Raw genomic sequence first — 27559 nt, forward strand, 5'->3', positions numbered from 1 at the left:
AGCAGAAGACAAGTCAAATTTGATAGGGCTCCTATAACGCTAAGGTGCCGTAGAGCTACATGATAGAACAAACAAGCACCATTTAGAAGTTTAAAAGTATAGTAACATTAATAGATGCCTCCTTATAGGAGTATCTTATTGCTGTGCTGCCACTCTCCTTGATTGTCCGCCTTCATCTATGTCTCCTTTTCTATGAAAATTGAACCTTAGATTAGGCTCGTTAGAGGTGGGAAACAAAGGCCATTTGTGTTCCAAGTTGCTGTTCATATAAACATAGTGTTTCTATCATATATATAAGAACAGCAAGCATTATTCTATCCATTGTAGGTTTATGGGACTAAATCTGTCTGCCTATGGTTTCTAGCACATCAGCAATATTATTACGTGCCTGATATAGGGTATATAACAGGCTAAACTGCATATCTCTGAAATGTTCCATTGCGAAAGCTGTGGGGTATTAATGGCCTCAGAAGAGGCCTACCGAGCACATACATGCGAAGGAAATGCTATAACATGTCCAAAATGCCACCTGGGATTTGGTAGTTGGTATACTTTTCAAGAGCATGAAAGATACAATCATTCGTGGTATGAAGAAGTGTCCATTATGATGACCTAAAAGTCAAAACTAACATAGACATAGGAATGTCCAGGGCCATATCGGACCTCAAGTCTCCCCTACGAAAGAATTTCCCGACATGAGCCAGGATTGCAGCGTCAACACGTCAATTCATAACAGATTGCCACGTCGCCTTGGTGGTCATGACACGCTGATGGAGTCTTCGCATTGGAATACAGGGCAACACAACGTAATCCGCCCAACCCTGGGAAGCCTTCTTGATCTGCAAGATGATGAGACGAGCGGGGTTCAGGTTGCCAACATGAAGAGCAAACAGGGCATCACATCCGAGTCCTTGAAGACTTTTCTTAGAAACCGTGACTTCGACCATGCAATTCTAGACAGGAAGCCAGGCCAAGCTCTCAATAAAACGGCACTACCCGAAAAAGCTTGTAATTTAGGGCCACCATCGCCTAGTAGGCAGGCCCATCTATCCGAGAGAGGATGCTGGTGTAGTCCTGATAGTTCACCATCACAGCCAGTCTCGACAACCAGCTATAGAATCATCTGCTTCCAATGCGAAGCGGGCTTCAACACCTTAATAGGGCTTCAGCATCACCAGATGACCGAAAACCACAATTATTGCGGCCTTTGCCACGCTTATTTTGCGGATGGGACATTCCTGGACAAGCACGTAGATGTGGCACATAATTTCAAATGCCCAACATGTGCTTCGGTATCTGCAAGTGTTGATGAGCTGTGGGCTCACCAGCAAGCAACAAACCACAGTTTTTGCGGTGCGTGTTGTTGCTACTTCCGAGACGAGAGTGTCCAACGCAAACACAATCTTGTATACCATATGCGCATGCCATGCCCGACTTGCAAACAGGTGTTCCAAACCCAAAAGGAATTAGAGCAGCACCAACGAACAATTCAACACTGCTACTGTGATCAGTGTGACGAGATCATGAGTAGCCAGTCCGGCTTCGAAAGGCATGTGGCAACGTCGCATATTTATAAGTGCATGGCAGCCCAATGTCTCTTTTCGGCAGCGAAGTTGAATTCCCTGAAGGACCATCAAAAGCAGGAGAAACATAACTTCTGCTCGCCATGTAATCGCTCTTTTACGGATGGTCTTGCCCTTACCAACCATTCCAAGACGGAAAAGCATCTGAGAAAGGCACGTAGTGAACAGAGTGGGAATAATCAGGTATCCGGATGAAATGCTCATGGAGCGGTTGGTCTACATCGCTGCCGGGGTATTTTGTAGGAAAAATCGTTAGCTTTCATGTAGCTCTCGTTGGAGTATCCTAAATAACCAGACGAGAAAATCCACACTAAACGACAGATCATTCTTGTAAAAACGATAGAGATCATTGTTTTCGAGAAAGGAGAACTCTAGATGATATGTATGTTAAGAGTCGGGTTTGGCGCGGCAGGACTGCCTTTTCCGGAAATACATTTTGCCGCGCGCCAACCGTCCATAGGTGCCGGCCGCGAGCTTTCAACCGCGCTTTTCTGGAAAGCTAGTCTATCCTGCTGGATATATTTCAACACCGCTACAGCTGACTTGAATGCACCAGACGACCGGCATTGAAATATGTCGCCGACGGCGAAGGAGAGTACCCCAGAGGCGCAGCCGGCAGATGTAGCACCGGTGGCACCTCACCCATCCTTTATACAGGTCGCCAATCCCTATATATTTGAAAAAACAGTGCAAGATTGCTTTGCTGCGACGGGGGTTAATCCTCTCCGGGAAGACAGCAATCGACTCCAGGGAATTACCTGGATAGATAATGTTCGCAAAGCCCTTCACCTGTATGTGTGATTCTGCTATTTGTCTTTGGCCCTATCTCTGGTTTCTTTACTCAACTCGCTAATCAATACCTCCAGGCCGGTCAGGACGTTCAACACAGCGTCAATCTACTATCACAAATTCCGGCTGGTCCACCCGGACAATGAGTATAACTACATAGTATGTATCACGACTATGTTATTACCTGCTAGCAGCTGTTTCTAGAGGTTCTTTTTACTCACAAGTTTACGGTTACAGGAAGCGGCTGCTGCTGCTCTATTTACCGCGTGCAAGATCGAGGACACGTTAAAGAAATCTAGAGATATCCTATGTTGCTCGTATAATCTTAAACTACCTCCAACAGAACAATTATCTGCCGATGACCCGGTATTTACAGACTGCATTAGACATTCATACGTCCCACGAAACGTTTATTGTGCCGCCTTTCTAACTATGGCATTCGCAGATTTTTGAAACCCATTCTCGGTCTATTATCGGTCTTGAGAGACTGATGCTGGAATCCTCTGGGTTTGATTTCCGAAATCGTCACCCTCAGAAGATCCTGATGAAACTTACAAGGCAGTGCGGCCTTGATAAGGATTCCAAAGTTGGTCGAGTCGCATACACTATAAGTTTGGATCTGTACAGAACTTTTGCCCCTCTAAAGCAAACATCTGCTACCATGGCCTTTGCCTGTCTCGAGCTAGCAGCCAGGCTTCTCGAGGAGCCGGTAGACAAGATACACTCGGAGGAAGAATATAAATTATGGGAAACATCCAGAGCTGAAGTCATGGGTATGAAGTTTCCTAATTTCCCGCCTTATCATCGTTTATTATTCTGACCAGGTAAATTCTAGAAACCATACTCGATCTGCTTGAACTATACACGCATAATCGATCATCAACTTCAGTTGGCCCTGACTTTAGCCTCGACGTATTCTTAAATATCCGCATCCCGTTAAACGAAGAAGCGGACTCCTATAAGATTCCACGGTTCGCTTACTGGAAGAAGAGGAAGGCAGACAGCAATGGCGTATCGAACGGGACTTCTTCAAAGAAATCTAAAAATAGCCATCACCGACACAGCAAAGACCGCCCCGAAACACCTCCCGCACCGCCCATAAACCCAATGATGCCTACTGCGGCTCATGATTCTGTTGCTAAAGCCCACGAACGCAGCCGAGACACAGCGATTCGGTTTATGTTGGATCCTGAACAGGCGCAGGCTGAACGTGAGACCGTGTCAGCGTACTTCAAGGTCGAAATGGAAGAATATGAAGTTGAGGAGTGAGTGCTGTAAGATACACTATAGTGGAATTCAGCTCTCAACCGAGGGCTAGGCGAGAAGACTGCTGCGTTATCTGGCACACAGCATTGTTGTGATTGATATCGACAGCCTCTTCCAGTGTGGATGTGAAGAGAGACACTCCACATATGGCCATCCTGGGTACATGCTGTCACAGCTGCGCTGTGGCCAAAGCTTTCTTGACCCAGAAGCTGAGCCATTTTGAGACCTGGCCGAATATCTGATGATTTGGACGAGAACTAGCCGTCTTGCCTCGATTCTACGTCCTGCTTGTAATGTTTCATGGGAATAGGTATGGTTGGAAGAATTCCTGATGAACCATCCCCCTTATGGCAAACTTGTGTTCTATTCCCCAACGGAGAGACATAATGAGCTACTAACTAAGAAATGCCCACTATTTCGGAGAGCTACAAGGGAGTTAGTTTTGGTTGTACAAAGATAGCTATGGCAGATGGAAGCAGAAACTATTAGCGACGATACCAGGAAGCAATGCAGAACAAGCCATTTATCAAAAGCAGAGATATTTTCATTTCATAAGAGGTAAAAGGAGTTGCCGTTAAGCTCCTGGCAGGAAAGAATTGCTGTAAGAGATGATATGAGAAGGTGATCCACGTTCGAATGAGAAGCCTATACAATTATGATGTAATGCACCGGTTATCTTTTTGGGGTTCGGAGTGAAGGAGAATAAAATGATGCAATAAAACAGGATTAGGAGAAGGCCCAAAATATTCATCAAGTGATATGTTGAATGATACAAGTCGAAGTAGAAAGACGAGAAAAACCAGCGGGTAAAAGAACATGACATAATAAGGGCAAGCAGCCTGATAGCAGCATCAAGGGCGGCAACCCATTCTAGGACCAAGAAAAACAATCATCGGCGGAGTCGTCTATAATCTCCGTTCAAACATTCCACGAGCTATAGGTATGTTAGCAAGGCTGTATATCTACTGTTCTGGCCGAGATACTTACTGATTCAGAGACAACACCCTGGTTGTACAGGTACTTGCTCAGCCCCTTGATAAGTTCTATCTGTTCATCAACCGTTAAGCCGGTGATAGCGTTCTCGATGACCCCTCCAACGCTAGCCTTGTGAACGGCAATGAAGCTGTGGTAGTACATGTAGGCGAATAGGCCCATGATGAACTGGCAGTCCATTCGGTCAGTAATACCACCATGGCCGGGAATGGATTCTCCGAAGTCCTTGATTTTGAACGTTCGCTTCAGCCCAGAGGCGAAGAAGCCGCCGAACGGAGCAATAAGAGAGGCAAAGGTAGAAAGGACAAAAACGTGGAATTGGACCGGGGCAATGTGGAAGGTCTTGTTGATGTGAGTCCATTCTGGCATGGTGTATGGCTGTGCTTTGAAGCAAGGATTGGGAGTGCACTCGAGACCGGTCAGGAGGTTGGAGCCCAAATCATTGACTGGGCAAGTGAAATATTTGTACTGCTTCAGGAGGATTGTTGCGCCGTAGCCGAATATAACTGTGCATACCCAAGCGCCGACAAAGCCCTCGACGGTTTTCTTAGGGGAGAGCTTGATCAACTGGGTCCGGCCGAATGTGATTCCACAGATGTAGGCAAAGATATCATTTGTAATCACAAGAGAGACGGGGATACAGAACCAGATCAGCCCTTCGAAGATGTTGTTTAGGACAAAGTGAGCCTGGACAACAATGAGATATAGGGCCATGTGAGTCCACGCAAACTGGGTAAACTGGAATTTGTAGTGTCCCTTTTGCAGTGTTGCAACAAAGAAGACAAACCCTATAGATACCTGTTAGTTTATTTCAGACAGATATATATATGTGTATGTGGGTGTGTTGCATGGGTCCGGACTCACCTATAAGGTAGAGCATAAAGCTGATAAACCGATGATGTGTTGCAAAAGGGAGCAGGATCCTGTCAACCAGGAGGATGTGCTTGAAGTAATAGAGCACACTCTCTCCATACAAGAAGTACATTGTTGTCACGAGGAAGTACCAGTTGAGAGACTTTGTGAACTTGAGGTTTCTGGCCTTGCTGGGGACGTTGGCAATGGCGATGACCTCCTTGAAGGAGACGATCTGAATGGCGGTGACAACGATGATCAGGTAGAGGTGGCCGGCGAAGATGATGACGAAGAAGCCGGCAATCATGACAAAGGTCCATATCGTCCGGGTGATGAACGTCTGTCTCTTCTTCTCAAAGTCGGAGAGCGGCTGCTGCGGCTGCGGCTGCTGCTCTTTCTCGGATGTCGTCTGCTACCAAAATCCACCGCCAGCGTCAGCACAGGAACAAACGGCAAGGGGCCAAACAAGAACTGCAGGTGAATCCGCATACGGTGGCCTCCATTTTCTGAGGTATCACGCTGGTATCCTCTCTGCTGGGGCTCTGGACGTCCGAGGCGTCGCTGTCTTCGGACGACGGGTAGTTTGTAGTCTCGGGGCTCGTAGCGAGCGATTCCTGCGCGCGGAGATTCCTCCTGCTTTTGCCCATAGTTCAGACCTCGCGGCTCGTCGGTATCATCAACCTGTGGGAGTCTGCCAAAGAAGTTAGCCTGGACGGAGTATCGTTCGACAGTCTGCGGGCGGCCTCTGCTTGCTCTCCGGGGGGATTTGTAGCACGCGAGGGCCCTTCAGGGGCCAGCGGAGGGCCGGAGAGAGCGTACCTGGACAGCGCAACTCCCTCTTCGTGGCAGCGGCAGGCGAGGAACGGGGGCGAGTCTAGCTGGAGACGCGGACAGGACGGCGAAGCTGTGCTTGCTTCACGGCAAACCGACTGGGAGATTTTGGATGTCTTTTTTTTTTTTTTTTTACTAACTAGTTGGTTGGTTGTTAGTGAGATCGCTGGTGGACCTTTTGGCGGCGGCTCCCAGGGATGATATTTTCTGCGGGCGAGAGATTGGTCAGCCCGCCAGCAACAACAGCAACGTCTGCGGCGACAGCTTGAGGGACGCTGGACTCATCGAAGCAGAGTAAGAAGGCTCTCCAGGCATCAGGGGCCGTGTCGACTGTCTGTCAGAGTGCCCAAGGACGTAGCAGAGCTCCAATCAGAAGGGCCGGCCAGGGTCTGAGCTGAAGCTGGCTGCGCCTCCGATCCTCCTCGACTCGCGCAAGTCGCATCCTATCGCCTGGGATGAAGCAGCAGACGAGGGCGGTTCTGATGGGATGGAGGACGATAACTTCTGGGACGACGGGGTCGACGATTCCGCGTACGATGCGCTGCTCGAGCTGGAGCAGGATGCATACCGAACAACGCAGCAAGGGGCCGTGGTGCCGCCATCTATAGAGACACAGCAGCAGCAACTTCAACAGCTTCAAGAGCTTCAACAACATGATCAGCCTGCCTCACGGCCTGTCCGGCCTTCACTAATTCGCCATTCGACGAGCAATACCTCGAGCAGCACTGTCGAGCAGAGGAGGAGACGGCGGAACCCCACTCAGCATCTCCGGCCGGCGCTGAGCTTTGGGGATACGGATTATCAGCAGTGGGATGCCAGCGTTCTCGACAAGGACGACGGCCTGGATCTGGTGGACGAACAGGATGCTCTACTGGAAACTCCGGGAGAATCTGGCGAAGGAGGCGGCCAACAACTGGGCTATACCAGCACTTCTCTTGCGCCGGGACAATGGCGTCGAATTACGGCAGACGAGCCCGGTGTGATGGTAGAGCCTATGCAAACAGACGGGCTGCAAGGAAGCCATGCGGATACCTCGTTCCATACCCATCCACTCGCGGCTGCCCATGTTGAAGAGCTGAAGGACCAGATTGAACAGGTATGGGCTTTTATCTATACCTACCGATTGCTGAAGATACAGGAAGCTAATTGTATACATGTTAAAAAAAATAAAGCTGACTCGAGAGCGAGAAAGGCTTGCTCAAGAACTAGCAGCAGCAACGGCTTCAGAGGAAGCACGAGCTGGCGAGATTGCCATTATTCGGGCTAATCAGTTAAAACTTGAAAAGAATCACAACCGCCAAATCTCTGCTCTGAAAAGCGCCATGGAAGAGGAAACCAGGAAATACCGAGCAGAGATTGAAGCGGCTCTGATGGAGAGCAAGCGGCTGGCTGCTGAAAACGGATTTCTCAAGCATGATTTGCAAGAAGAGGCCTACCGCGCTTCTAAACTGCAGCATAACTTCCGGAACAAGCCCAAGGATGATAAGCCGCATCCTGCAACCCCAAGGAAGACCAAGTCCCTGCCTCTCAGGGACGGATTTGATGACGATGAGCTCATGGTGTCTCCTTCAAAGTCTGCCGGAAGGAGATCCAAGCGAGGGACCCCAATGACGTCGAACAAGCGGAAACGCGCAGTTGATGATTCCCCAATACCTCTTGCGCTTCAGCTGAGCCAGTCTCTCGGGGGTACTGCTGATGATAATGGGAACGCTGAAACTCCTGGAGGAGGAAAAGAAGAGACCCTTGCAGAGAGCCAACAAAAGCAGCAGCAGCAGCAGCCCAAGCGAGAGGACCGCAACATGCGGTACATGCGGCTTATCCTTAACCACCGTACATACCCAAGGAATGCTCCTGATATGGAAGTGTTTTCGAGCATGTATTTCCCGTCCGAGCCGGACCGCAAGTTCTCGTCGATTGTCATACAATCGATTACCGCGCAAAGCAGCAGCAACTATGCGGTGGACTATACCAAGGCCATAGCGTCGTTATGGTCACGCTCTTTGAAAGAGCATTTCCACAGCCCTATTGCCATGTTCATGTCAATAGTGAAATTCATACTTCACCTAGATCTGCATAAGCTGGCTCCCTGCGTCATCGAGTCTATTGTGCCAGTGCTCCAGAACTCCGGATACATCAATGGCGTGCCTCGGTTCACCAGTTCTCCTGTATCGCACGAAAACCTGGGGAAGGTCAAGAGGACGCCTCAGAAAAAGCTGGACCACCGTGTCAGCTCCACAGAGGCACTCGAGATACTCTACCTGATTGTCAGCGGCTGCCAGCAGAACAGACAGGCCCTGGAGCTGTTCTGGCGATGCGTGGGATACGACTTTATCCTGATCATGTTGAATTCCTACCAGCAGCTCAACGATATTATTCTGACGTTGAAGATTCTAGCCTGTGGCCAGCTGGCCAACACCTTTGGACCAATCTGTGACTCGGAGTCGCAGCAGCTAGAACATGAAAAGTACATCATTGACAGGGCAGCCAACCTGCTTAGCGAGCTGCCATCTTCCGATGAGGGAGAGAAACCGTACACGGCCTGGGAAATCACCACTCTGCGGGTTGAGGTGATGCTGTTCCTGAACGAGATTGCCTTTTCAATACCAAATCCAGAACGGAACCGGCTTGGTAAAATGATTGCCTCACATCCGAGTGCTCTAGCCCGTGCCTTTCGGTCTATGCATGATGAGCTTGATGCTATGTATTCGAACCCCCCAGAGCGGGACTTACACGCCACTTTGGTCAACGGTCTGACCCGCTTTGTATATGGTATTATCAAGTTGTTCCCTGGCCAGGTCGACCTACCTTCACGGCTCCGTGCTGTACCAGGGGCGGTACAGAAACACCTTGTTGTTCTGACCCGTTTGGCATTCAGTGAAGGATTGCTGCTAGAAGCCGGAATATCTGATCAGACTGTTGAGATGGCCCATGAGTTGCTAGAGGAGGCTATCAACCCACAGGAAGCAGAGGCACTGGTAGAGGCATTTCGATCAAGCAAGGCAGATGAATGATACGGTGCCAGCCATTTTAAGGTGATGACCTTCCGTGAGGTTCTAGTCTTCCTTTCTACTGTGCTACATATCTTAATGTAGCGCAGTGGACAGACATTCAAAAAGAAGACCTATCATGTCCCGCTCATCTAAAGGGAGCCTCCATTGAATGTCCTTCAGAAGCGGGTTCCGGATGGTTATATATATGTCCTTTACTAAAGGAGGCAGCTCACTTTGAGCCTTTTTTTTTTTTTTTAAAAAAAAAAAAAAAAAAGTCCTCCTGCTCTCCTTCTCTCTGCTTTGGCCAGTCAAGGTATCATCAACCCTCAGCTTCTCTGTCAACCACAAACAGTAAGTTGTCTGTTTGACCATATCCATCTTGTGAATGCTTGCTAACTTGTATCTGTTAGAAGCAAGCAAGCAAGCACAAACAAACCTACCTGCTCTTCTATCCTTTGAATATAAAAAAACAAGTGAAGAGTAAGTCCTTTCTTCCATGTATCATCAAAGACCAGAGACCTGACACGATGGATAGGAAAATGTCCTGCGAACAGTGGTCGGTCTTGTACTCCTGTGGCTGCGAGGTCACTTTGAGACGAGATAGCCCCGATTGCGATGGAACCTGCGGCGACGACGACACCCTCGTCTTCCTCCCTGATGAAAACTCCTTGGACGTCTGCGGAGACTGTAGTTGCCGCCCGGCGTACATGTCGCCCCCTAAAAGCAGCTCTGAGGAGGAAGATGACGACGAGGAGCAGGAGGAGGCTGAAGCTGGAGACGAGGACAAGGACGAGAACGAAGATGGCGAAGACGAGGACGACGATGAGGACGAGGAGTAGCTGTGCAGTAATTGCCCCGTACGCCGCCATGTTGGAATTGAGGCGCATGGAATTGGATCCTTCGACTCGGGTTCACTAAGCAAGGGTATCCGCGACTCCCCCGATGGCTGCCAGACAGGATAATAATACGGAGTAGCTGAATATCAGATGTCATCGCTGCCCCTGAGTAGCAGCCGTACAGCACATACTCCGTAATCTTAACACTCCGTAAATCTAACAACATCCCCATCTCCATCTCCATCTTATATCTTCTTCCATCTTCCTAATACAGTGGAATGACCCCCTGATGCGCTCAGGGCCCGCCTCTCTAGCGATGCCCACCACAGCCTCCATTGGCCCTCCCCCCTGAATCCGCTTTCAATAACCCGCAGAAGCAAATAAAGTAAAACAGCGAATAATGCACATTATTATTACTATATTATCCATGGGGGCTCTCCAGCAAATAAAACAAATCCAGCTAGCTCGCCCGCCCGCTGGGTAGAAGGAAGAAAAGAAAGCAGGGCCAAAAAAATGACGTTTTAATCAGGAGATTCTTCCTTTTGCTGCTGCCTGAAAAGCCGGAGAAGAAAAAGGGGGCATCCTCCATCCATCTCGACGCTGCGTCTTCGTGAAAAACGTCGTCTCTCCCCCAGGCGCTGTCTGCCATTAACTACAGCTACTACCACCCCCCTGCTGATCAGGTCGAGTTCGAGCCGTGGCACCCAAGAAGATGATGGATCCAGCGTCGTATGTTGATCCGAACCTGACGCAGCCCGACCTGCTGGTGCTCAAGTGCCTGCTGCGAGACGCGGAGGGCCAGCCGGAGACGCAGACGCAGACGCAGACGAGCAACGGACTCGCCAGCAGTGATAATGGAGCGAGCGGCCGCAGGACGAGGACGGGAAGAAGCAACGGTAGGGCAGTTAAGGCAGACGTCGCATTTATTCTTCTTATTCTGCTTCGGCTGCTAACTAGCTAGTCAGGTACCTACTCGCGAGCTTCAGACGACGCGGAAGACGAGCAAAAGACCATCGAGCACCTGCGGAACCTGAACGACCCGGCGCATGCGGACTTCGATCCGACCGTCTTCGTCTCGTGGGACACGCAGAAGCTGCCCTTCCCGGCGGCGGTGCAGCAATGGCTGATCCGGCCGTACATCGCCAGGGCGCGGCGGCTTGTCCGGGTCGAGACAGACGTGGCGATGCTCACACACCTGCTGCTGTACTTCAGCACCTCCGTGCCGAGCGCGGTGCTGCTCTTCTACCGCTTCAGCTGGCTGCACGGCGTGCTGCACTTGCTGATGCAGGGGTGGTACATGGGCACGTACACGCTGATGATGCACCAGCACATCCACATGGGCGGCATTCTGAACCGCAAGTACTGGCTGTTCGACATGCTGTTCCCTTACATCACGAACCCGCTGATGGGCCATACGTGGAACTCCTACTACTACCATCACGTCAAGCACCACCATGTCGAAGGGAACGGGCCCGAGGACCTGTCGTCGACGATACGCTACCAGCGAGACGAGCTGCGTGATTTCCTGGCGTACGTGGGCCGGTTCCTGTTTCTGGTCTGGATTGAGCTGCCGCTTTACTTTACGCAGAAGGGCAAGTACGGGATGGCGGCGAAGGCTGCGGGCTGGGAGCTGAGCACGTACGCTGTGCTGGCGGTGCTGTTTGTGCGTGCGGATGCGCGGGCGACGGCGTTTGTCTTTTTGCTGCCGCTGCTGCTGATGCGGATTGCGATGATGGTGGGCAATTGGGGCCAGCATGCGTTGGTGGACGAGGTCGATCCTACGTCTGACTTTCGCTCCAGCATCACTCTGATTGACGTCCCGGTGAGTGTGCCTTTGAATGTAAATAAACGTTGATAATGTGTAATTACTGACCATTGGCAGAGCAACCGGTTCTGCTTCAATGATGGATATCATACGTCGCATCATCTGAACCCGCGACGGCACTGGCGAGAGCATCCAGTGGCCTTCCTGACGCAGCGGCAGCGGTACTCGCAGGAACAGGCACTTGTGTTCCGCAACATCGACTACATCATGATGACGGTGAAGCTGCTGCAAAAGGACTACGACTACCTGGCCCGATGTCTGGTGCCCATTGGAGAGAAGCAGATCAGCATGACGATGGAAGAGCGGGCAGCGATGCTGAGAACCAAGACCAGACGGTTCAGCGAGGAGGAGATTGCTCGTTTGTTCAAGTAGATAATAATATTAAACAAAAGTACGTACATAAGGGCATGCATGCATAGACGGGACATATATCACATAGAGGTCTTTCAAAAAGAAAATCAGATAGATATATTACTTATATACAAAAAAACATTAGATTATCTCATGTACGTCTATAAACGTCAGCAGCGGGAAAAGCGGATAGAGTGGGGAGCTACAAGTTGAAGCAGTTGGCGTAGAAGGAGACGGTGGCAGGCCAGTCCGAGAAGATGCCGGCAACGCCGACCTGCTGGGCCAGGACATCGACGACACGGTAGATGTCGCCGTCGTCCTTGATAGCAGCGGCAATGGACGAGTAGTAGAAGTCGCCAGAGGACCTGACCTTGTTCAGGGGCCCCGAACGCTCGAGGGACCAAGTGGTGAGCTTGATGCCGGCCTTCTTTGCGGCCACGGCGTAGTCCGAGGGGACGATGTTGTTGTTTGCATCGAGCCTGAGCAGGGCATGGAAGGCAGGGGAGAGCGTACGGATGCCGGACTGCTTCAGCTGGGCCATGGTGGCCGCGGCCTGGCGGGCGCCCTCAGGGGTATCCGGGCGCGAGTCGAGGAACATGGCCTGGCGGGCGTAGTCGGCATCGTGGCTGTTCCAGAAGTAGATGTCGTTGATGGAGAAGGACTGGAGGAAGACCCTTTCGGGGCTGATGCGGGCGGCGCGGTACTCGTCGATGAGCTGCTGGGCGTACTGCTCCTGCGAGTACTTGCCCATGAAGGGCATGGGCACCTCGGGGGCCTTGAGCTCCGGGGTGAACTTGAGCCCGTACATGTCGACGACGCGCATGTACTCCTTGTGCGAGAGCAGCTGGCCGCAGGTGGAGGCGTACAGGTCGGTGCGGAACTTGGGGGTGCCGTCCATGTACTCGGCGGCGGTGGTGGCCCTGGGGTTGAAGCCGTCCATCTTGCCGCAGAGGCTCTTGAACTCGGCCAGGGTGATGTCGCTGGTGCAGCACTTGGCCGTGGCGGGCCTGCCGCCGGCCGCGGGCCTGAAGGGGACGCTGCACTTGGCCGCCAGCTGGGGGACGGCGAGGATGTTGGTCGTCGTGTGCAGGTCGCACTGCGAGTGGCGGCAGACGAGCTGGAGGTCGCGGGTGAAGGCGACGTCGCACTCGAGGATGCCGGCGCCCATGCGAGCGGCCGCCGTCAGCCCGGCCAGCGTGTGCTCGGGGAACTGCAGCGGCGCGCCGCGATGGCTGATGGAGAAGTCGGAGGAGCGCAGCCGGCCCTGCTTCTTCTCGTACAGGCTCGCGCAGGCGGCGAGCTTCTCCTTGAGCGGGCTGGCGGGCATCAGGTCGACGAGGAAGCCCGGCCGCACGCCGACGTCGACGTTGGCGATGCGCGAGGCGCCGTGGCCGTGGGTGGTGCTGCTGCCGGGCGCGGCGGCCACGGCGGCGGCCATCAACAGGACGCTCAGCTTCATCGTCTATATCTCTGTATCTCTATATCTCTGTATCTCTATATCTCTGTATCTCTATATCTCTGTATCTCTATATCTCTGTATCTCTGTATCTCTGTATCTCTGGTATCTCTTTGGTCTTGTCTTTGGGTATCTCTGGTCTTTCTGTAGGCCTGAGGCGGCCTATTTATCGGCAGCGACGACAGTCCCAGTCCGCCCTCGACGCTGCCTCCGGCCCTGCAATCCTTCACACATGGACCAGGCCGCCGCCGTGATTGGGAGAGACCGTCCAGCTCGTATCACCGCATGTTACTTAAATGACGCTCTCGAGGCCGCTTTTGGCGCTTTTTGGTTGAGATAAAGACGAGCCACGCAGCGCCAGCAGACTTAAGAGGCATAAGATATAAAAGACAAAAAGAAAGATATAAAGACAAAAAGAAAGATAGATGCACCAGCCGGGACTCGAACCCGGGTCCTAACATTGGGAATGTTAGATCTTACCCTTAGACTACTAGTGCTGCAGCAGCTCTTCTCGGCAGAGATGCTAGAAGGGCGAGCAGTGGAGGTAGGAGTCAATCTCGCCCGTTTCGATGACATCTGCGCTTTCATCTCTGGTATCAATAGAAAGGTGTCATCCCCTATTCGTGCGCTGGTCTTGAACGCAGCTTTGTGCTGCGATTTAAGTGGTATCCGGTTCACAGACCAAACGGGGAGAAGCAGCACCCGCCAATCCAGACGAACTTCGCTGTCGACCTTCTTGCCAATGTCCTCCTTTCAATCCAGCTCCTCGAGCCCATGCACAAACAGCACGGCCGTATCGTCTATACATCCAGCTGCACAAACGATCCCCATCGGCCAGAGAACGAGTATTACAAGCCAGGCAAGCTCTACGACCCCCAGGCATGCCCTGAGGAAACGTCTAGATAAAACTCCAGACCTGAACAATATAAGCATCGCGGGTGTGGATCCCGGCGCAGTGCTACACGAGAACATAGTGCAAAGGGCTTCATGGGCGAACCGAAACTTCATATTCCCGTTGATGCAGCTGTACGCCCCGATGGCTGGCTCAGTACCTGTGGCCGAACGGGCTCTTCCGCACTGCCGAGAAGTCTGCACAGGACCTGCTGCCAGCAGCGCTGGAACCCAAGCACGCCTGGGCACGTCCTACAGAAGCATACTTTAATGGGAGCGAGCAAGCTGAGGCAGCGGTAGAGGCAAAAGGCGAGAAGAAGCAACAGGAGCTGTGGGGGTTGAGTTTGCATTATGTAGGTCTGGACGATGAAAGCCAGACAGTGGATGCCTCCTGATCGAACACTTTTTGAGTGGAGACGGGAGCTTAGAACTCCAGATTGTTTCTGGAGCAACTCTATGGGATGAAACTCCCCGTAGCTCCGACATTCTTATTCAGATTAATGGGAGCTTGATACACAAACCCCTCCGGTTCGTGTCTGCGTTTTGAACTCAACTTTTGAATTAATCGGCACACTCCGAGATCCACTGTTTTTCTAGAACAGATTGTTCCCTCGCGGAAAAGGATACAAAGGACGCAAAGCAGGCAGCCTATGCAGCGAGGGGCATTATACAAATGCAATACACCCAGCTAATTTGCAGCTAACATGCAGTCAAACACCGCAATAGTAATAACAATGATAATCATAATAAGTTAATAACACTTCAACTTGATGTCAAAAGAACCTTAAAAACTTTAACTTTATTTAGTCATGTGACCTAGCTAATTAGGTTACACGTGCGTTGCTGACATAATCCCAAGTGTTGTCATTATATAAAAAAAGCCTCGTGCGGGTTGAGAGAATCATCGTCGTTGTTTACGGAGTAGAGCTGTTGGACAAGCGGCTAAGAAATAAGGGGGTGAGGGATAGAAAAGAAGAGACAAAGAAAAACCACAGAGAGAGAGAGTGAGGAAGAAAGGAGAAAATCACAGAAAGCAAAGAGCGCGCGCCTATTAATCGATGTTCTCGAAGACGCCACCACATGGAGGGACCGACAAGGTCAAAACATCCAAGGAAATGCACATCCTTTCCCGCAGATGAGAGATGCAAGATGCTTGCAGATACGATGAAACAACGGACTTGGTCGCCTCTTCTGCCCGCCCGCGCGATGTCCACCTTCATAGCGGCCTTTATTGGCCTGCGAGAAGAGCGGGTCAACCCGCCCGGAGTGGGAATGCACTCGTATCGAACTCGACCAGAGCCGTCTTGGAGCTCTCGACCTGGGCAAGCTTGCAGCCAGGACAGCGTACTGGCGCAGGGATGCCTCTCAATTCTTCCTGGTTGATATAATTAATAAGTGCATAATAATAATTAAGATAAACGACCAACGGCGCACTCGCTCTTTCTCTCGTTTCTCCTCATTTTTCTCTCAAATCGCCCAATGAGTTTCTGTTCCTCGTCTTCTCCCCGAGCGATTGATGCCGATACTTCTGCTGTCTGACTGCCTGCCGCTGCCATGTCCAAGGAGAACGTCGTCGTTGATATCGAGGCGGGTGTGCGAGACGGGGACAGCAGTGACGGTGTCATCCTTGATGTCGCTGTCGCCCGCCCAGGCGCTGCTGACAGCCTCAAGACTGCGCCAGACGGCCATACAATTCTCGTTCCCCAGCCTTCAGATTCTACAGAAGACCCTCTAAACTGGTCCTCAACGAAGAAGTGGATAGTCCTTCTCATCATCTCCTTCGCGGCCTTCTTGCCCGATTACGGCTCCGCTGTTGGCGCTGTCACCCTCCTCCCACAGGCCGAGTATGTCAACCCCATATGCTTTCTATCTTTCAATATCATAAATGCCAATTAGATACACTTGCTGACGGTAATAGAATATGGCATATGACACCGGATGAGGTCAACCACTCTCAGGCTGGTAATGTCTTTATGCTTGGAGTCGGAGGTATCGTCACAGTCATTTGCTCGGCCTACTTCGGTCGCCTTCCGGTACTCTTCTGGTTCATGGTCGGTGCCGTCGCTACCGCCATCTGGTGCACTGCTGCCCAGTCATTCGAATCTTTCATGGTACGATTCCCTTCCAATTTACGGACTCACTCGATTACATGTATACTGATTTAATTGTGCAGGCTGCGCGCATTCTCAATGGTTTCTTCTCTACAGTCGCCCAGGGGGTAAGTTTCTCTCGGATGTATATGTCTCGTTGCACGTACCCAGCTAACAAAACAGGGCGGCCTCATGTTCATAAACGACATTTTCTTCTTCCACGAACACGCCAGGAAGATTAACGTCTGGTCCAGCTTTATTATAGTCTCGCCCTATCTCGGCCCCCTGCTCACTGCCTTTATCATCAACACCCAAATTTGGCAGTGGGCATTCGGCGTGTACTCCATTGAGACTGGCCTCTGCTTCATCGCTATCATTCTATTCATGGATGAGACCTACTATGACAGGAAGCTCCCTGTAGACCAACGGCCAGTCCTGGTTTCCCGCTGGAAACGCCTCGTTGGCATCGAACAATGGCAGTCCCGTCACCAGCGCAATGGCTTCAAGGATGCATTCATGCGACCCTTCATCGTCATTGCGAAACCAGCCATGTTAATCTCCTGCATCGTCTACCTTCTCACTTTCGCCTGGGTCGTCGGCATCAACACCACCCTTGCCATCTTCCTCGTACCCGTCTACAAATTTAGCCCCAAACAAATCGGATTTTTCTATTTCACTCCCGTCGTTGCTGCTATTTTGGGTGAGATTGTCGGTCACTGGTTGCACGACCGCGTGGCTAGCCTCGCCGCCTCCCGCAATCAAGGCCGGTTTGAGCCTGAAGCCCGATACCTCGTTACCTGGATAAGCACTCCCTGCATCTGCGCCGGTCTCATCTTGCTTGGCTTTGCCCTTGAGCGTGAATATCACTACATGCTCGCCTCTTTGGGTTGGGGTCTCTACGTCTTCGGCATTATGATTACTACCGTCGCAACCAGCGCATACGTTCTCGACAGCTACCCGGAGGCCAGCGGTGAGGTCGCTGCCTGGCTCAACTTCTCCCGTTCCACGGCTGGTTTCATCGTGAGCTACTTCATGGTTCGCTGGGCCGGAGACCAGGGGCCTATCCGTCAATTTAGTGCCATGACAGGCATCTGTGGATTTGCCTTCGTGATGCTATTGATATTCCAGTTTTTCGGCAAGAGAATCAGACGCTGGGCCGGTCCAGTCAACTTTAAGACTCTCTAATGACTAAAAGTTTTTTACTTCTTTCTTCTTCTTCCATTCTACACTTGTCTATAGTAAATTATTGTGTATATGTATATAATTTTGGGGGTAGGCCGGCGGCTAGTGTCAACATCTTATGGATGAACGGAGGTTGTCATGTTTATATGTTACAATTGCACAAACACTTTGGTGATCCATTCAATTTCTCCTGACAAGCAAGAAAAAGCAGAGTAAGATTCGCCCCACGCTGAACTTGGTTACTGGGAAACTGGTTTGTTGAATTAGTTTGATATAGACAACCGACTTATAGACAGGGGTAGAGAGCTCTCTTCGCGTTTGGCGAGGCAGTGAGTGGAACCCTGTCTGAAAGGCTCAACATTTTCTTCCTCAGTTTTGATTATCTGTCTCTACCTACAGGATACAATACGTTTGTCCTTCCTTGACTCTATTTTCCTGGGATATAACTATGGGCACTTCTGTAAAAATTGGCTCTGCCAACTGACTACTTGCGGAGAGGAACAAACCTAGTGCTGAAACCACACTGCTTCAAGTATTCAGAATACCCATCAAATCTGTGAGAGCTTCGCCATAGCACCGCAAACTGCATAGAAGCAGCTTGGCTGAAATCATTTTATTCCACTGGATCCTTGTTACTTTCAATATGAACCTCCGTGGTTTTCATGATGCCACTAAGTTGTGATGCTCGAACTTCACGAAAGTCAAGGTCCACCATGCCTTCACTACCATCTCCCCATATCCGTGAGCGTCCCTTATACTCCCGTAGGGGATAACATCTTGATTCGTTAGTAGACAGCAACGAATCCTTCGGTATAAATACGGGGTGCTTAATTTGCTGCTCTCCCGAGTAGTGTTTGGATGCATATTTGTTGGAACTAGACTGCTGCGCAGTAGGGGTTTTCCCCATGGCAATCTTCAGAAGCGGGCCAAGCGGAGGTATACAGGCCGCTATTATGATCAGATATTGTTCTGTATTCGTCCAGATGGTAAGGGAGATAGTATCATAGGTATAATCGCTTCGGGCCGTTAGACTAGCGAGGAATATGGTCTTAATTATAGCCGCGATCATTGCCCTTATTGATTGTTAGTGTACGCACTGGAATATGGCTACTATAGGTTTTGTTTGCTTTGAATATAGACGGAGACTTACACTATGCCCAGAGCCAAAACGCACCCAAGGCAGGCTTTAGTTCTTCTTGACATCTGCAATTTCCATATGACGAAGATAGGATATATGGCAAGGAGGCCATCCGAGAGAGCTGAAAAGGCTGCACATATGTCTATCAGTAAACTAGCATATTTCTCAGCTGTGGATGCTTGATGGGGATGAATATACGTACAACCCTGAAAGAATGCATAGTCCCTTTGGTAGTGCGGTGGCCAGCAATATCCTGTTATATCCTGATCCCACAGCCGCGAAGTCGGTGTACACTGGCCGAAGATGGTAAAGACGCAAACGGAGTTGATGACCATTAACATGGCCATTACCGTGTATAGAAATACCCTCTGTGACCGAGAATTCACGACAATCCGTAACAGGAACAATATGACGGACACTTTACCAAAGTTCGTCGACATAACATGGCAACCCTGCGAGATCCAATTGTATCTATTTGCATTGGTATACTCAGCTTCTGTGAGACTCGTGGCATGCTTTCCCAGTCCATGACGAACACTGGCTGTTAGTAGAGACGTGTCCATGATAGCCAGTACCTAGAAAATGGTTAATATCAGCCGTTCTACTCGCTTCCGTCCCTCTCCTTCTATCTCTCCCGCCAAGTAGAGGAGGAATACCATCGAAAGGCAAATGCTCATATCATCCCATCCCCAACTTGAAATAACCAGAGTACGAGTGAGGATTCGAGCTGTCAGTATAACTGCTGCAACGCTGAACTCAGACCACATCACCGAAAGGAGCATGATGCTGTCATTCGGCTGGTTCGATAACTGGCCATCCATTGAAAACATGGCCACGACTGGTAAAGATGTGATGATGCTCGTAAATTCACAAACTCGGGGCCGACAGGGGCATTATAATTCCTCCTGTACGCATAGGAAGTACAGAGATCGCCGTGTAGCCTCGGGATTTTCACTGTGATGGCGTGTGAATGGGGAATATCAAACAACAACGAGAGTGATGGGTGTAAGTAGCCGCGGACTGGCGACGATGGTTTTTTAAGAAGGACGAGGAAGCCTGGGAGGATGCAGTACGGGTTGGATGGAAATGAAACCGACAACTTCCTGTCCCAAACGACGGCCGACCCGCCCTGCGAGCAGGTAACCTGCTTTAGGTCCAGCTGCATTGCGAAGTGTGAGGCCGTCGCTCATAGGCGGCGCGGGTATAGAGTGACACCGTATTCCATCCCCGACGGCGCTGTGACAGGGCGTATCACCGCATGTATAGTGGCATTATATTTGGCACCGTTCAGAAAAGGGGAAGAATGGGACGGCTAATGCATAAGGCCATTCATGACAGGCAGTTCATCCAAGGGCCATTTGCTGTCACTGTGATTTCTTTCTCTCTGGATATTTGGATAGTGGTTGACCAGGCATAATTGCTTCTGCCAGGCCAGGGGCTCGCTCCCGCGGCGCTAGTTAGTTAAGGAATGCCGAATACATTTGATATTTTGATTGTCGGATCAAAGTAATAATCAGACGAATGGCAGAAGCATCATCGCATCCATTATTGATGGTTTAAATCTGCAAATATAATCCCAAATAGACCAGAATGAAGACTGTTTGCTAGCTGGCTATCCCGTCGATCGATGCCACGGATCCCCTACTCGCTTTTCCTGCGCGCGCATCGCATCGATCCTCTGCTGCCGCCGCTGCTTCGAGAATGCCGAGATCTTTGCTCCGCACGGAACGAGCTTCGTTGGCTCACTGAGTATGCACGGAGTAGGGATACAGGTTGTGAAAGCTGGAGGTGGAGGCAGAGGTTGCAGTTGCTCGTCCGGCAGAGAGCAGCTGGGAAGCCTTTGCAGTATATCCTTGGGGACCAGCCGTTCGGAGACTTGACAATACTCTGCAGAGAAGGAGTGCTGATTCCACGGTTAGACGAACGCTCTCTGATTTTAATTCTGTTGATATTATCCTAAGACGGCGCTGACACTGCTGAATTCCTTTTAATAGTCCAGATACGGAGTCCTATACCACGCGGATAGCACAGCGACTGCTGGCTGAGAACCGTCTTAACCCTACGAGAAGCGTTCGAATTATCGACGTATGCACCGGCACAGGCTGCATACCACTGCTGCTTCACTCCCTTCTTGCGTCCTTGATTCCGACCATTTCGATCATTGGGGTCGATATCAGTGCTGCGGCTCTCTCTCTTGCAAAGAAGAACCTCGAATATAACATTAGAAATGGAGCCTTACTCTCCCGCGCGCGAGATGAAATCCACTTCGTGCATGCTGATATCCTAGACCCTTGTTATCTGGAACCGGATGGCTCAGAGCTAGGCAAGATGCTCTCCCGGTCAAACCAGGGTCTCAGCAGAGGATTGGATCTACTGATATCAAACCCTCCATACATATCACCCAGGGATTTCACAAATGGAACGACAAGACGTAGTGTACGTTTGTACGAGCCTACATTGGCATTGGTACCTCCGGCAATTCGGCATCCGAAGGTAGCGTCAGACTCGGCCAGGGCTGATTCCTTCTACCCTCATCTATTAGCCGCCTCAGCACAGCTTGATGCCCGTTTCACCGTTTTAGAATGCGGTGATCCAGGTCAGGCCCGAAGAGTGGCTGCCATGGCTGATGATACAAGGCAAAATCTACCTTGGAGATCTCAGAAAAACATGAAGACGGAGATCTGGCGTTGCGACTGGGACGCTTACTTACACGAAACTACTGAGGATGTTTCTTTTGGCGATCAAGAAGAATCAGCAACTTTGGATGTCACAGCCAAGCCTGATCAAGGGGCTCGAGCGGTTGTGCTTTCGAGATGCTGATCAGGAGTTTTTTATGTTGGATTGGAAACAATCTTGACGTAAAAGGAAAAACAGAGGGACGGGTTTTTCTATGCTGAGGCATTTGCGTGCATTCTACTTTGAAGGGTCATACATAGTCCCGTCAACAATCAAATACGTACAGTTCTCACCAAACGAAACTGAGGCTCTGTCTGGTGAGCCTCACAAGGAGAGTAAGGAGATAAGTTAAAAAAAAAAAAAAAAAAAAAAAAAAAATGAAAAGAAAATGTGGCGTCAGCTTTGAGCCATGATAACCCGGGAAAGTCTTGGTCGCAGTATGAAATGTACCTGGCGAAATACCCGATGCGGTGCTATTGTGGCGTTTTATCTAACTCCATGGCATCCTCTTACATATCCAGGGAGTCTGAGTCGAATCTCCAGTCTCAGTCCAAGGATGGGGAGAAATATCAGCTTTGTATTGAGAAGGGAGATTATCTCCAGCGCCGGGATCGATTCGTGATAATTTAATGCTTATGAACAAGTTACGAGGGCCGAATACTCGTAGTATTAGGCAAAACAGGCGCGTTACCAACATTCTAGAGCCAATGCAACTAAACACAGCGAGATTGAGCAGTGGAATCGATTTATTAGTATTGTTATATTTCGTACTGGCCGAAATACTGACGGATGCGAGTTTTATAAAATCAGTGGATATACACATTCCAAGCCTTATAATGTCTTCAAACAGCACTCCGCGCGGAATGGCCCTTCGTCCCCGGGATGACAGTCAAAATATGCAACAGTAAAACCATCTAATGTCACGAAAGGATCGTTCTGCAGCCGCAGGTGCTGCGGAGCTGTTCTAGTTCACACAAGAGAGAAAGAATGAGGTTGATTATGTACGTAATTTTGGGCTATCCTTATGATACCACTTATTAACAAGTCAGGTCAATCCGGCGCCGAGCAACAGAGCAAGATTGTATATGCAAGGTCTTAAAGAAACGAAAGGTAAAACAGCAGGAAATAGAAATGGAGATATGTGCGTGGAGGTCATGAACAACCCTGCTCTATACAGAGAAGAAGGTATAAAACACAAAGGTGAAAAGGGGGAAATATACAACAAAGCTCTAGTCACCTAGGCATGAGGGATATCAATATGCAGAAAATGAGCCAACCAAAAGATTTGAAAGATCCAAAGCTGGTGTGCATGAGCGAATTACATGGCAGCAAAGAGCATGCCGGCACCCGCCAGTCCAACGGCAGCAACGCCGAGGACGAAATCGGGTCTCTTTGCTTGACCTGCAGCCTTGGAGCTAGGTGGTCTTGAGCCAGGGACACCAGTCTCAACTCCGGGAAGACCAGTAGCCTGGGTAACCTGGGCGCTTGTGACAGCATTTGGTACGCCGCTAGCGTCAGGCACGCTGTTTTGGCCTGTACCAATTTCCAAAATACTTGTTTCAGTGGAATTGAACCGGGTTGGAGCAATGGAGATTTCGTTGTTGTCGAGATCGTAGACAAGATAGGCGCTGCGTAGCACAGTATCGCCAAGGATGGAGATAGAGCTTCCGGCAGGGGCAATGCCGAAGACGCAGGCCTTTGAGCCGTCTCTGAAGGTAGCCTCGTTGCCATTGGCGTCTGGCCCAAGGTCAATCACTAGCTCGTCCATACCAACGGCGATCTGTGGGGATGAGAAGGTGAAAACGAGCTTTCTTTTGTCATTGGCCATAGAGCAAGGGACGAAGGCAAGATTGTTAGCCGGATCAAATACAGCACCGACAGCGTTATAGACCTTTGCTGCAAGAGCATCAGGAAGATAGCTCAAACTGCTACCGGAGTCCATGGCGACGGCAACTGGCTGGGATGGAAATGTGTCGATACTGCCGTCAGAGCCAGTCCGGATACCAACACCCGTCAGGGCTACAACCAGAGAAGTATAATCACCCCTGCTGGTATGGAGGACTGGGACGGTCTGCAGCTTGCCTTGGAACTTGCCAGTGTCGATACCACCGAAAAGTATCTGGCCACGACTGGCACTCAGGTCATTGAGCCAGAGCGAGTAGGCATTAGAGCGGATGTGGCCGGCCTTGACAAGGGCAGCAGGAAGATTGGGATATGACTTATCACCGGACCTGGTAACCTGGGCTTCACCAGCCTCATACCCAATTCCCAAAACACCGACTAGGATGGTATTAGCATTGTATGGCTCCCTCCCTCGCGATAAAGATACATCAACTTACGAGGACTGGACGAGGTGTGTCCAATGGCAAACTGGAAGTCCTTCAATTTGACCCCTCCGACGTCTATGACATCGGTAACATAGTCACCACTGGCGCCTGATCCGTCGACATACGAGATGTTAAAGTCGTTGTTGACGAGCTGGTAAGTGCTAGAGCTGGTGGAGTCGTATGTTCCGCCCTGACTGCATGGCGCACGCCTCGAGCTGCAGAACCGTGATTCTGCAGTGTTAACCCATAAATCGCTGCTGCCTGTGTCGATGTGGGCTCGAATTGTCTGAGGAGGCGTTCCAAGAGTGAGGTTGCAGAAGTATAGATTTTTCTATAGCTGTCAGCGCCACATTCTAGCAGGAGCACTGTGGCCAGCAAACGCAACTCCCAGCACTCACCTGGTTATCAAGATCCTGGCTAACGGTCTTGGTCGAGGCTCTTTTGGCGATAATATCTCTGTGGACGGGTTTTGCAGCCTGGAAGCGCTCGATATCAAATCCGAGAACCGATGGGTTATCTCGCTTGACAACCTGCAGAGACTCGACGGCAGTGGACAGCAATGAAATCGCCGTCGCCAGCGACCAGATAAAGGTGTCGCCACGCATCTTGAAATGAAATATATGAAAAAGGAGAGGCTGTAAAAGTGCTTTGTATGCGAAGAAGTCGGCAGCCAAAGAAATACGGCAGCTTTTCTCTTCTTTATACGACAACCAAAAAAACCATGCGAATCACTTTGTTCTCTTTTCTTTTTGCTCCTTGCTCTTTGTCAGACAGAGAGATATTTCCTTTTTTAATAATATTCAGAAAACGAAAACCTGATCCGGCGAGTCAGTTGGCGTATATAACCTTTTAATACCAAGGAGAGAAAGTGGTGTGCGTACATGAATGAATACATAAGGAGGCGCCGACGATCAACAGTGACAACTGCGACTTTTATAATAAATCACTGGTGAGACGAGATCATGAGCAAGAGAGAAAGAGAAGACGAGTGAATAACGCAGGAAGACCAAGACGAAGACGAAGAAAAAAGAGCCAGACTGCGGCTGAGCCTGCAGGAGCGATTGCCCCCTGACAAAGTTCGATCCTCCGCCGCCCCCCAAGCGACCCTCCAGCCTCGTCGTTTGATAGGGCGCTCTAAGGCATGGCAGCCCGGCTAAGGCGTGCCAGGGCGATGGCTGCTGGGGGGTACGATGCAAGATGTCTCCGCCCAGGCACTATATTTAGGCTGTGACTTGACGCAGCGTACACGGCGTGGAGAAGCTGGTGGCCTCAGAAGACTGGAGACTGGCTGATACAGCAACACCGCCACCAGAGCGCCCCAAATTTTTTCGCTGTGCGGCCTGTGAGCAGATTAGTCAAGCAGCTGGATGTGGATATCGTTTGGAATATTATAAGTACAGAGTAGCAACTCGGTCGGTTGCGTTAATTGTTGCAGCGTGTTTGTTGCGATCTCGAGTTTTTGTCAGTGACTGGTTAGGTTATTATTATTGGACAGTCATTGCCGGTGACGGTGAGGCCGGCTGCAAAGGCATCGTCCATCCATCCATCCTATGGAATAACACAGCAGGAACCTCAAGAGGGAAAAGGAAAAATTAAACAAGAATGGGAAGATATATCATTACATCGACGATTCATGGACCACCATGTGTACTCTGTGCTCGAAATCATGCACAGTGACCAACGCGACACTCGCATGCCGAGCAGAGCCCAGCGTTGGTACGCAAGGATTTATCGCAACTGTGCCATGCTGGGCGTTTGGGGCCGACGATCACAATCGCTGCGATGGGGTCCATGAATGTCAATGGAAGCCCCAATTATGGTCTCCTCCTTGAGCTCGGCGTCATGAGACTTGGTCGTCTTCCTGTCGGACGAAATGGTCATCATACTCGGCTCCTTTCGCTCTATCGAGCTGTTGTTACCTGTCCGCTGGCTGTCTGTGGATGCTTCGAGATCCGAGATCGTCGGTAGCGTGAGGTTCATGTTGTCCATGTTCTGGGCAGTTCGAGTTCGTCGTCGACGCCGAGACGTTCGCGTCCTGGTGTAGTATGAATAATGGGTGGGTCGCTGTTTCAGGTTGAACAGCGATTTGAACGTTGCCAGACAACACGTTATCACCGCCACGGCTGTTTCCATTGTGCTCCAGAACAAGAGCCAGGAGAGCGGCGGCTGGCTCTGATAGCCATTGCTCTTGATAATGCGGACTACCGAGATAGTGATGATACTAAAACCCAAAGCAAAGAGGATGACCAAGCCTGCTTTTTCCGGGCCTGGGAGATTGGACCGCACGATCAGGACAATCGGGAGGACCATGACTATAGCAGTTAGTAACGGGGCTTTTTCTGTTACTTCCAAGGATAATACCTCGATCGGGCCATGCGATTGGACTTACTGCACACGTCTGTCACAATGTCCATTGCAGTGTTAAACCGCAGGCTTACCAGGGTGCGGTCGATGCTTCCCTTGTCAATACAATGGACTATTATAGGCCATTCTCGTTAGCACCGCAAACGGACCTATATCATGGCCACGCTAATGCCCACTTACATGCTTCCAAGGTTGAACACCCCACGGGGAACAAAATCGCATTTATAGTCAGAGATACCGCGCAAAGCACTGCCACTGCCCACCAAGCTTTCCGATAGTCGCTCAAATCCCGAATCAGTCTCCAGTAGAGCGCCATGAAACTTGCTTTGATGCAGTATAAACTTGCAGTAAATACTACATTATGTGCGTATACCAGGCGGATCATTTTGGTGATTCCTATTCCATACTCTGGTGGTGGGCGAGTGCCAGAAAACCCCTGGAGATGGATATATATCAATGGTGATACAATCGTGACCATCACCATTTGGGCCACCTGTCCAAAGTAGCCAGCTATTGCAAAGGCATCATCCCAAAATAGTCGTCGTTGAAGCCATAGTCGGATGGCTAGCCGAAAGATCATAACAACCGTCGTGAGTGCAAAGAAAGACCAAAGTATTGTCTAAATAAAAGACCCACTGTTAGCAAAGGACATACTAGGTTCAGATGATCAGATTATCATGAGATCTACGCACAAGAAGGGGGATCCTGGGTATATGCGTCAGGGCGACGGGCCGTTGGTTCGTGTCAAGAGGCTCGTTTGCAAATACTTTCCCCATTTCGACTGTTCAACGGTTGAATATCATATAAACCCTTCAAAGTGAGTATAAATCAAAAATTGCCTGGGTATCAATGTGCTATCATTTTACACCGGTAGAAAAATCAAGTGCGAAGAAGGTCCAAGTTATTTCGTTTGATAATAACGAATAAACAAAATGTTGCACCTTAAACATGCATCGGCCACAGGCCTGAGAAATTGTTGTTTTCTGTATTGGTTGTCCAGTCCTCTCGGTTCCAGGAAGAGGGAGAGAATAAGCTGACAGCAATCCCGTACTCCGTACCTCCTCTTAATACCAGCCGCATGAACACCAAGTTGACCTGAGAAGTGCTTTTTCAAGCCCG

General features: G+C 50.3%; 13 protein-coding genes and 1 non-coding gene across 21 annotated transcripts; 8 read left to right on the forward strand and 6 right to left on the reverse strand.

Moving 5' to 3' along the window:
* Positions 1-460: 460 nt before the first annotated feature.
* On the forward strand, positions 461-1778 carry TERG_06541 (uncharacterized protein; the record flags this gene model as incomplete). The annotated part of the gene is made up of 2 exons (XM_003232502.1): positions 461-585; positions 641-1778. The coding sequence occupies 2 exons, from the start codon at positions 461-463 to the stop codon at positions 1776-1778; spliced, it is 1263 nt and encodes a 420-aa protein (XP_003232550.1).
* A 378-nt stretch (positions 1779-2156) lies between these two features.
* Positions 2157-3641, forward strand: TERG_06542 (uncharacterized protein; the record flags this gene model as incomplete). The annotated part of the gene is made up of 5 exons (XM_003232503.1): positions 2157-2374; positions 2450-2531; positions 2610-2738; positions 2818-3145; positions 3208-3641. The coding sequence occupies 5 exons, from the start codon at positions 2157-2159 to the stop codon at positions 3639-3641; spliced, it is 1191 nt and encodes a 396-aa protein (XP_003232551.1).
* An 886-nt stretch (positions 3642-4527) lies between these two features.
* On the reverse strand, positions 4528-6130 carry TERG_06543 (uncharacterized protein; the record flags this gene model as incomplete). 4 transcript variants are annotated; one of them, XM_003232504.1, is made up of 4 exons in its annotated part: positions 4528-4572; positions 4626-5419; positions 5496-5892; positions 5975-6130. In XM_003232504.1, 4 exons carry the CDS (start codon positions 6128-6130, stop codon positions 4528-4530), a joined length of 1392 nt encoding a protein of 463 aa, XP_003232552.1. The 4 variants fall into 4 exon arrangements, with proteins under 4 accessions (XP_003232552.1, XP_047604620.1, XP_047606960.1 ...); XM_047748633.1 differs by having other exon boundaries at positions 5496-5895; XM_047750222.1 differs by lacking the exon at positions 5975-6130 and having other exon boundaries at positions 5496-5790.
* Positions 6131-6911: 781 nt separating this feature from the next.
* Positions 6912-9544, forward strand: TERG_06544 (uncharacterized protein). The gene has a single exon (XM_047748634.1). The coding sequence runs from the start codon at positions 7469-7471 to the stop codon at positions 9323-9325; it is 1857 nt and encodes a 618-aa protein (XP_047604621.1). The 5' UTR covers positions 6912-7468; the 3' UTR covers positions 9326-9544.
* Positions 9545-9571: 27 nt separating this feature from the next.
* On the forward strand, positions 9572-10425 carry TERG_06545 (uncharacterized protein). Its single transcript, XM_047748635.1, has 2 exons — positions 9572-9784; positions 9840-10425. Exons 1-2 carry the CDS (start codon positions 9690-9692, stop codon positions 10141-10143), a joined length of 399 nt encoding a protein of 132 aa, XP_047604622.1. The 5' UTR covers positions 9572-9689; the 3' UTR covers positions 10144-10425.
* A 96-nt stretch (positions 10426-10521) lies between these two features.
* On the forward strand, positions 10522-12421 carry TERG_06546 (uncharacterized protein). Its single transcript, XM_047748636.1, has 2 exons — positions 10522-11962; positions 12023-12421. Exons 1-2 carry the CDS (start codon positions 11324-11326, stop codon positions 12335-12337), a joined length of 954 nt encoding a protein of 317 aa, XP_047604623.1. The 5' UTR covers positions 10522-11323; the 3' UTR covers positions 12338-12421.
* Positions 12422-12518: 97 nt separating this feature from the next.
* TERG_06547 (uncharacterized protein) lies at positions 12519-13898 on the reverse strand (the record flags this gene model as incomplete). The annotated part of the gene is made up of 1 exon (XM_003232508.2): positions 12519-13898. The coding sequence occupies exon 1, from the start codon at positions 13773-13775 to the stop codon at positions 12519-12521; it is 1257 nt and encodes a 418-aa protein (XP_003232556.1). The 5' UTR covers positions 13776-13898.
* Positions 13899-14198: 300 nt separating this feature from the next.
* On the reverse strand, positions 14199-14269 carry TERG_10556. The gene has a single exon. It is a non-coding gene; the product is annotated as a tRNA-Gly (tRNA).
* Positions 14270-14292: 23 nt separating this feature from the next.
* On the forward strand, positions 14293-15058 carry TERG_06548 (uncharacterized protein; the record flags this gene model as incomplete). The annotated part of the gene is made up of 3 exons (XM_003232509.1): positions 14293-14316; positions 14376-14668; positions 14797-15058. 3 exons carry the CDS (start codon positions 14293-14295, stop codon positions 15056-15058), a joined length of 579 nt encoding a protein of 192 aa, XP_003232557.1.
* A 1159-nt stretch (positions 15059-16217) lies between these two features.
* On the forward strand, positions 16218-18010 carry TERG_06549 (uncharacterized protein; the record flags this gene model as incomplete). The annotated part of the gene is made up of 4 exons (XM_003232510.2): positions 16218-16507; positions 16582-16774; positions 16837-16881; positions 16937-18010. The coding sequence occupies 4 exons, from the start codon at positions 16218-16220 to the stop codon at positions 17936-17938; spliced, it is 1530 nt and encodes a 509-aa protein (XP_003232558.1). The 3' UTR covers positions 17939-18010.
* Positions 18011-18548: 538 nt separating this feature from the next.
* Positions 18549-19903, reverse strand: TERG_06550 (uncharacterized protein; the record flags this gene model as incomplete). The annotated part of the gene is made up of 4 exons (XM_003232511.1): positions 18549-19008; positions 19086-19203; positions 19276-19648; positions 19730-19903. 4 exons carry the CDS (start codon positions 19901-19903, stop codon positions 18549-18551), a joined length of 1125 nt encoding a protein of 374 aa, XP_003232559.1.
* Positions 19904-20288: 385 nt separating this feature from the next.
* Positions 20289-22030, forward strand: TERG_06551 (uncharacterized protein). Of its 2 annotated transcripts, XM_003232512.2 has the most exons (2): positions 20289-20987; positions 21068-22030. In XM_003232512.2, the coding sequence occupies exons 1-2, from the start codon at positions 20701-20703 to the stop codon at positions 21891-21893; spliced, it is 1113 nt and encodes a 370-aa protein (XP_003232560.1). In that variant the 5' UTR covers positions 20289-20700; the 3' UTR covers positions 21894-22030. The 2 variants fall into 2 exon arrangements, with proteins under 2 accessions (XP_003232560.1, XP_047606961.1); XM_047750223.1 differs by having other exon boundaries at positions 20289-22030.
* Positions 22031-22662: 632 nt separating this feature from the next.
* TERG_06552 (uncharacterized protein) lies at positions 22663-25153 on the reverse strand. 4 transcript variants are annotated; one of them, XM_047750224.1, is made up of 4 exons: positions 24958-25153; positions 24475-24891; positions 24089-24407; positions 22663-24029 (listed from the first exon to the last, which is right to left on the reverse strand). In XM_047750224.1, exons 2-4 carry the CDS (start codon positions 24679-24681, stop codon positions 23068-23070), a joined length of 1488 nt encoding a protein of 495 aa, XP_047606962.1. In that variant the 5' UTR covers positions 24682-24891; positions 24958-25153; the 3' UTR covers positions 22663-23067. The 4 variants fall into 4 exon arrangements, with proteins under 4 accessions (XP_047606962.1, XP_003232561.1, XP_047606964.1 ...); XM_003232513.2 differs by having other exon boundaries at positions 24475-25153; XM_047750226.1 differs by having other exon boundaries at positions 22663-24407; positions 24475-25153.
* Positions 25154-25804: 651 nt separating this feature from the next.
* TERG_06553 (uncharacterized protein) lies at positions 25805-27216 on the reverse strand (the record flags this gene model as incomplete). The annotated part of the gene is made up of 4 exons (XM_003232514.1): positions 25805-26388; positions 26466-26552; positions 26621-27059; positions 27133-27216. The coding sequence occupies 4 exons, from the start codon at positions 27214-27216 to the stop codon at positions 25805-25807; spliced, it is 1194 nt and encodes a 397-aa protein (XP_003232562.1).
* Between the last annotated feature and the right edge of the window lie 343 nt (positions 27217-27559).

The sequence above is a fragment of the Trichophyton rubrum genome (assembly GCF_000151425.1).
Source record: "Trichophyton rubrum CBS 118892 genomic scaffold supercont2.8, whole genome shotgun sequence".
NCBI lineage: Eukaryota > Fungi > Ascomycota > Eurotiomycetes > Onygenales > Arthrodermataceae > Trichophyton > Trichophyton rubrum.